Below are 7,640 nucleotides of genomic sequence, written 5' to 3'. Positions count from 1 at the left end.
CACAACTGGAAGGAGAAGCACTGCAGGCATCCGGTGGGTAGAGGCCAAGGACGCTGCTAAACATCTTGTGATGCACAGCACAACCTCCACAAGGAAGAATTATTTGGCTCCAAATGTCAACACTGTGGAGGCTGAGGAACAGGTCTAATGGAAAGGGGGAAAGAGGAGCCCTCTTTGGATTTCAATGATTCTCAGCATGCAGGCAGAGGGGAGCCAGTACTTAGTCTCTGGGTGACTAACTCCAGGGGTCCTGTGAGTGTTTGCACTTGTGTGTGTTCTCCAGCCTCTCAGTGTAGATTTGAGTCTCAGCTCGTGGGAGTGGCCACTTTTCAGCATTCAGTAAATCATTCAGCACCATCTATTCCCCAGGCCCAGCTACGAGCACTACAACTAACAGCAGCAACCACGTTAGTTTACATTTCTTGAAACTTGGCAGACATTGCGCTTAGCATTTTATGCGAATTCTATCCTTTAATATTGCACAACCTTGCAAAGGAACTATTAACATAATCCCCATTTACAGATGAAGAAATGAGGTTTAGGAAGGAGCAGTGGCTTGACCAAGATTACCCAGCTTGTACAGAAACGGTGGAAAAGGATTGCAAAGCCAGGCTTCTGGATTCTAAGGTCCAAACCCTTAGCCACTGAACTGCACAAAGAAAGACACTGTCCTTGAAACAAACTCAGGGGTCTCTATGTGGATTAGCCACACAAAACGGTAATTTCCAGGAAATTTCATCTCGATAACAATTTTATTTTAATTTCACAATTTGCCTTGCAAGCCCCAAATTCTAGCTCAAAAGAGTTTGGGCTTAAAGACTGGAGTCTGTCTCCCCAGGTTAGAAGCTGCAGTTCCCGGCACCTCCTGGCAGCAGGCGCCCCTGCCCTCGCTCCAGCTGAAGCCGAGGAAGGACTTCGATGAGAGAGACGCAGGGTGAGGAGTGCGTGAACCGAAGCGTGTTTGGACCCCAAAACTGGTCGCCGCCCCCTAGGAGGATGCTGAGAGCCCCCGCGCGCTGCAGCCGCCTGCAGGCTCCCCAGCGCCGCGCTCCTGTCACGGCCGTGGTAACCGCTGGGACCGCCGCAAGGAGGCTGCGATTGCTCCCACTGCTCACCAGGGCAGCCCACCAGAAAGCGAAAAGGCTGGTCTTCTGGGAGCGGGGCGGGGACAGGAAGCCTTGGGTACAGAAAGCTGAAAGAAAAGCACGCTTCTAGAACTGAACCCGCGTGGACCCGGCATGCAGAGGTGAATCTGCGGTTTCTGCGAGCATCTGGGAACAAGAGGGACCTATGCATAGGGTGGCAAAACGGAAGCATTCAGGGTGGGATGTGGGAGGACACGCTGGATATGGGGGAGCCCAGCCTCTTCACGTCTTTTCGAGCTCATTTCCATCTTCCTCCGTAACCCCACCCGGCGCCCCTAGCCTCCTGGCAGGCCCATATCCGAAAGTGAGTTTGTAGTGGAGGAGCCTGTCCCAGGTGCACCTGGCTAACCTTCTATAATCCAGGGAAGGAGCTGGCTCCAAGTGAGCCCTTCGGGTTCCCCATGGAGCTGTCCCTTGGGGGCTGTGCTGCCGCCAGGTCTCAAACCTCAGTCAAAGTCAAAGTGGTGGGTTGCCCTGGAGCTAAAGGATGCGAAACTTCACTCACCGAAGAGCTCTTAGAGCAAAGTGTCAGCCGCGCAAAACTCAGAAGGCGTCAGAATCACTGATAATAAAACAGTTGGGATTCTATTCATGGTGCGCCTTAAAGCACCTTGGCTTCGTTCATATTGCACAATGCCCCCTCCTGGGAGGGCGGAGGACAGGTCTCGGGAGACAGGGAGACACTTGGGTTCAGACTGATGGAGACTGCGGGAAGGGGGTGGGGGGCGGAGGTGGCGGGGTGCCGACTCTTATCTGTCTCTGGCACAACCCAGGCGTCTTGCTCCTGGAAGAACCAGGGGTGGCTTCTCCATGGGGGAGCCAGATCCCACCCCACCCCCCCGGCTTTTACTCTAGGGAGACTGGAAAGAGCGACGCGCTCATCTTGATTTGAAGGAAAAGACCGAAGGTTTTAGAAATGAACCCCACATGTGTCGAGCAACGCCAAGTGGAGCGCCTTTCTCGCCGAAAGAGAAGCGTGTGTTTGCCTTGCCCAGGTTAGCGGAGTCGGGCGCTCCCCAGGGTGTGCGTGTGGGTGGGGGCGTGGCAGGGAGATTTCTGGCAGGAAAAGAAGTGGCCCAGGTCTCCAGGACGCGGAGGTCGTGAGAACCCGGATCCGGTGTTCGGCGTCTGATTTCCTGAGCATCAGAAACACTCTACTTTGGTGGCTGTGCGTTTTCCGTCTTGTTGGAAACACCAGCACCTCCTTCTTCTCCTAGTCCGCGTAACGCGTAAAAAACCCCGCCTATCTCCCCAGTGAGAGCTGGAGTGTGGCTTTTAAGTCCTAGGGGGCTCTGGGAGTGTAACAAGAAGCGGTGAGTACATAATGCCCCGGAGCCACAGGCTCCGGCTACGCAAGGTTCCTCGCGGCGAGGCATCTCTCTCGGTCCTTGGAATCGCGGCCCGCAGGATCTGGGAGCAAGGACCTCGCTAACGAAATCTGCCTCAGAGCAAAGTGAGGGGGCCTTTCCCAGAGGAGGCCGCACCATCCTGCTGGGAATTTGTCCCTAGCGAATAGGATAGATAAAATCGATTGATCGCTATCGATGCCAGCGCAGGGAAGAACGGAGTTCTCACGCTCGCGCGGGAGTGGCCTCTGCCCTTGGGGATGGAGGTCGGAACAGCCAAATCGTCCTGGCTGGAGGTGGGGCCGGATCCCACACGCGAGGGGGCTGTTCCAGGGGTCTGGACCAGAGGCATGGCGCGGGGAGAGCTCCCTCTTTTCCTTCCAACTCGGCTTTCTGCTCTTCTCGGCGCGGCCCCGCCCGGGGCCCGGGCCGTAGCCAGGCAGGCGACCAGGGAGCGCACGGGGTCAGCGGGCGAAGAAGGTGGAGTCTCCTCAGGGCTGAGAGTGCAGAGAGTGACGGCGGAGCAACAAGGAGAGGATCGGAGCTGGGACCGCCACCCCGTTCCCGACCCTCCCCAAGAAGGGTGTCCCAACCCAGGCCCGCGCCTGTCCAGTCCAGAGCGCAGGCTTGGGGTCCAGAGCCACGAGGATTTGTAAGAAAAAAAAAAAGTTTATTTAAAATTTTGTACATAAATAAATAAATAAATATCTTCTGGTATTACAGAGACCGTACAATTACAAGCTAGGCCGGGGCAGGGCCGGGATCTGGGGTCCATGGGAAGAGAGGGGTCACCAGAGGCGAAGAGCTGGCACCTCTGTTTGGAACACCGCAGAGCGTCTCCGAAACAAAATGAATCAGTTTCCCCAACACGAATAACACGGGCGACAATTTCATTCGTGAGATAGGAGCCGCGGCTTGATTGAGGGACAAACGGACTGACTGAACTTCGAGGAGGCTCCTCGAGGAGAGGAAGAGAAAGGAAAAGAAAACAAAAAACAGGCGTTCATAAACGTGGGGTGGGAGCGGGGAGGCTGGATAAAGGACCACAGGAAAGAAGTGGGAGGGAGAAAAAGAAATAAAACAGGGAGGGGAAAGCGAACGGGCACCCAAGGAGTAAAAGGCCGAGCTTGACCCGGGATGAAGGAGAGTAGAGGAAGCAAGGAAGCCTGAGCCAGTCCAGAGAGGGCGGGCGAGGAGGCGCCAGCGGCCAGCAAGGCGCTCGACCGGGCGGTTGTACTCGCGGGGGCCTCTGTGCTGCATGGCTGAGAAGGACTCGAGCGCCTGCAACGTTCACAGCTTGGAGTTCGCTTTGCAAGGCCACGGGCACTGGGGTGGGGATACCAGCGTCAGGTCTCTGCCAAGCTCTTGGCGCTACCCAGGGCCGGGGGCCTCCGCAAAGCCTTGCCAAATCCGTGCGCAGCCGCCGTTTGGCAGCGGGTGCCTGGGAACCACCGCTGAACCCCAGGACCAGTCTTTGAGGCGCAGGTAGGGCATGGGGTGGGCGACCTGGGGAGGCGTTCATCTAGGGAGTGACCGTGAGATCCCGGTCGTCCTTCCCCGAAGAGGACGGAGACATGGGCAATTCGTCGTCATCCTCCGAGCACTTGGCTGAGGAGAGCGACGCGCACTTGCAGCCTTGTGGTGCGCCCGCGCTGGCACCCGCGCTCCCGCCGCCGCCGCGGTGATTGCTGCCTTTGCCCTCCTTCTTGTGCTTCACCCGGCGGTTCTGGAACCAGATCTTCACCTGCTTCTCAGACAGATTCAGGTAGGTCGCGATCTCGATGCGGCGCAGGCGGGACAGGTACATATTAGAGGCGAACTCGCGCTCCAGCTCTAGCAGCTGCGTGCTGGTGAACGCGGTGCGCATCCTCTTGCTGCTGGGCAGCTGGTTCGAGCTGCTGTCTGGAGGGGGTAAGGATGCAGAGAGGAAGCGATCAGATTTCTGAGCTGTGGGCCCGATCCTCTGACAGACAGCTGTTAGAATCCTGGGACTTTGGTTTCTTACCCACCTCTTTGCCCCAAACGCGATGTACACAGCGTGACTGCGGGCGCCTCCTTGCTAACCCGCGGGACCCTGATATTCCCAGAGTCAAGCGGCCCTGGCACTACTCTATGGAGCGCCCTGAACCCCAGTCTTCGCTCCCTCCTACGCACCCCATCCAGGACCTGGACCTCTGCCCGCATCCTCCCTCTCGGCGTCCTGTCCCGCCCGGTCCTCCAACGGCACACCACCCGGAGTGTCCCTCTCAGGGTCCCGACATGACTCTCATCGCCCCCAGAACGCCCAGGGTCCCTCATCCCCTATCCCTGGCTCGCCAGCTCTCGTCGGGTCGCCTATGCCCTGTGCCCCCACGCGGCGACTCGGCTTACCCACGGAGATGCAGTGGAACTGCCTGGGGTCGGGCAGCGGATAAGAGGTCTGGTAGAGCGCGGCGGCGGCGGCGGCGGCGGCGGCGGGGCCGTGAGCGACCCCGGGCGACACGGCCGAGTGCTGGCGGCCCAGGGGCGCGTGGCAATACTGCGAGCCGAAGGGCGGGAAGGACGCCTTGAGCAGAGGCAGCGCGGGCGGTCCGGGCGGCCCGTGCAGCTGGGAGGCGGTGACGCAGAGCGGGCAGACGCACAGCAGCCCGGCCTTGCGCGCGTGGCAGGCGCCGGGCGAGAGGCCGTGCAGTGCGTGCGGCGGAGGCACCGCGTAGGGAAAGAGCGGCGGCGGGCTGCCCTCCGGCGCCTTCTTCTCGCCCGCCTCGCGCAGCACCAGCGAGTCCACCAGGAAGGAGCGCGGCATGGCCCCGGTGCGCGGTCGCCCCGCCGCCAGCCCGCTCCCTGAGCCCCGCGGACCTCGGGGCTCTCCACCCGCTTCCCCGGGCCGCCGCCGCGCGCAGCTGCCTCCTCCCGGGAGGCAGAGGGTGCCGCTGAGTCCGAGGCTGACGCCGCCGCCACTGCTGCCGCGGGCGCCGCCCAAGGAGCTCGGGGTGCTGGCCAGCGCTAGTGGTGCTGAAAGGCGCCGGCGGCGGCGCTTAAATAGGACTATTGCCATGTGATGGGCTACGCCAGGAGCGGCCCGGGGCCTCTCAATAGGGTTTTTGTGCCTTTTCTCTTGGCATTCACTCTGCACGCTTCCTCATTATTTCACTTGTTAACTAAATGAACTGCATAATGTACTCTATTCTTGTCAACCCCACCCACGCCGTAACAGGCGCCCTCGCCCCCTCCTCTCCCTTTTGCGGGTTTATTTTCTCATTCTCCTGCGATTTAATATTCTTTTCTTTCTCTTTATTCCTTACTCCCCTTTGGCTTTGCATTGGCGATCAGCCCGTTTATCTTATTGATTTTGTACCCCTGCTGCCTCGCTTCCACAGATCCCCATGGGCACACACCTCCATCTCCTCTGTGCGCTCTGTCTTCGTCCCTTTCCTTCTCTCATCCCCCCCCCCCCCGCCCCCCGCCCCTCAAGATCACGCCGCCTCCGCTCAGTTTTCCCAGTTCAGAGCTGTGCACCCCGCGGGCGTCCCTACAGCCAGCCTCCAATTTCCACCTGTGGAAGCCTTTCCTCTCTCCCGGAAGCAGGAGGACTGGGGCTCCTGCAGCGGGGAGGCACCGCTGGGGAGAGAGAAGAGCTCAGTGTTCCTGATCCAGCGCTAGCCCCATCACTGTCCCTCTGTTTTCTTTAAGTTTTTTGAATGGTCTTAACTTCGATGCTGCCTCGTCTTTGTTCGGTAGGTGCTAGTCAGTCAGCTCTTTCCTTCGAACAACAGAGTGGATGTAGAGAGGAAAAGAGCCGCTGAGAGTCACGGACAGAGACAGGGAATGAGAAACGAAAGCCTAGACGGCGAAGATCCAGCTCTCGCACCCCACCAGACGCGGCGAGTGTAGGCGCTCTCTGCCCGCGGGGATCTTTCCGGCGCTTTCTCCACTCGCGCGCACCCCAAAAGACTCGCAGGTGCGCTGGGAAACCGGTGCGTGCCCGAAGTTCGCCCCGCAGGAGCCGCGCTGAGGGCGCTTGTTATTCCCAGCTTCTGCTGCCTTCGCCCACCCGGACCGAGCTCCTCTCTCCCCAGGACCTTCTTCTGCCACGTCACTCTCTTCTTTCTGGTCACACAATGGTTAAACAACTTCAAACGCCTGGCGCTGTGTACACAGCCTCAGCTTTTTAAATCGTCCTCGGGCTCAAAGCTGCTGCGCCCAGGAGCTTTTTCCATACAATGGGAAATTAGCATAAATATTGCGAACTTACAGCCCCGGACTTTTCACGGAAGACGTTTACTTTCGATTTTATTCGAACCAAATCGCAGCAGTCACCTGCTCTGAGCCCTGAATGGAATTGTGAGAAACGGAGGGGAAGCTTTTCCGGAGTGGGGAATCAGGGCACGGGAATAAGACTGCCCCAAGTCGAAGCATTTACATGGGTTTTCCTCACTGATGACATCTTTGCAATAACAACAGCAAGAAATGATGACTGATCAAAAAGCAAAGACAGCTCGTTTGAGAGGAACTAACTGATTCCGTGAAAAGGAGAGGGGCAAGGGGGAAAGCAATCTGGATGCAGGGCATGTCAGCTGGCAGGAGGAGTAACGGCTCAATGCTTCCTTGACCGTTTGGCATGGGGGACAGGGGCCAGTGCTCCCCCAATGCCTTGGTCTCCTCCGCAAGGTTCCCCGACTTAGGATGGTGCTTGCAGACCAGCCAGGGTGCATCTGCGAAGCCTAATGCGCGTTCTAATTGCTCCCTGGGAAATTGGGACGGCCTGGACCGCTGAGACTGAGTCGGGACCGGGGCCGACAGAGGGGATCCCGCTGGGCAGAAGCGGGTGGGAGAGGCACGGGGTGCGGGCGGGGCCCCGCGGGGTGAAAGGGACGCCCGCTGTACTCCAGAGCCAGAGCCGGCGAAGGGCCATGGCAGAGCTCTCCTGGGAGCCGCAGCCGGCACCCGGGGAGGAAAGGGTTAAGGGCTCCTGAAGGCGAGCAAGGCCAAAGCTACTGGGAAAGACTATGGGGGGACAAGGGGGGAGCGGGAATAACCAGGGTTTTTTTTCCCCTCCAGCCTCTGGACCTTATTGAATGTCATTGAAGAAAGTTTTGAATGCCAGATAAAGAGAGGCGAATTAAAGTGTGTGACAGCGGAGGATAAGCAAACACAAAGAGAACTCTGT

General features: G+C 58.7%; 1 protein-coding gene across 1 annotated transcript; it reads right to left on the bottom strand.

The window, feature by feature from the left end:
• Window positions 1-3,195: 3,195 nt before the first annotated feature.
• GSX1 (GS homeobox 1) lies at window positions 3,196-5,276 on the bottom strand. Its single transcript, XM_008535378.2, has 2 exons — window positions 4,862-5,276; window positions 3,196-4,393 (listed from the first exon to the last, which is right to left on the bottom strand). The coding sequence occupies exons 1-2, from the start codon at window positions 5,274-5,276 to the stop codon at window positions 4,014-4,016; spliced, it is 795 nt and encodes a 264-aa protein (XP_008533600.2). The 3' UTR covers window positions 3,196-4,013.
• Window positions 5,277-7,640: the final 2,364 nt, after the last annotated feature.

The sequence above is a fragment of the Equus przewalskii genome, chromosome 16, assembly GCF_037783145.1.
Source record: "Equus przewalskii isolate Varuska chromosome 16, EquPr2, whole genome shotgun sequence".
In the NCBI taxonomy this organism is placed as follows: Eukaryota; Metazoa; Chordata; class Mammalia; order Perissodactyla; family Equidae; genus Equus; species Equus przewalskii.
Note: the sequence above shows the minus strand (reverse complement) of the source record. Positions and strands in the feature narration are given on the sequence as shown.

Excerpts from the sequence above, each read along its gene's own strand:
- GSX1 (XM_008535378.2), bottom strand. The coding sequence starts at position 5,276 with ATGCCGCGCTCCTTCCTGGTGGACTCGCTGGTGCTGCGCGAGGCGGGC. Across the intron at positions 4,394-4,861 it reads GTTCCACTGCATCTCCGTGG|ACAGCAGCTCGAACCAGCTG; the intron begins GTAAGCCGAGTC and ends TACCCCCTCCAG.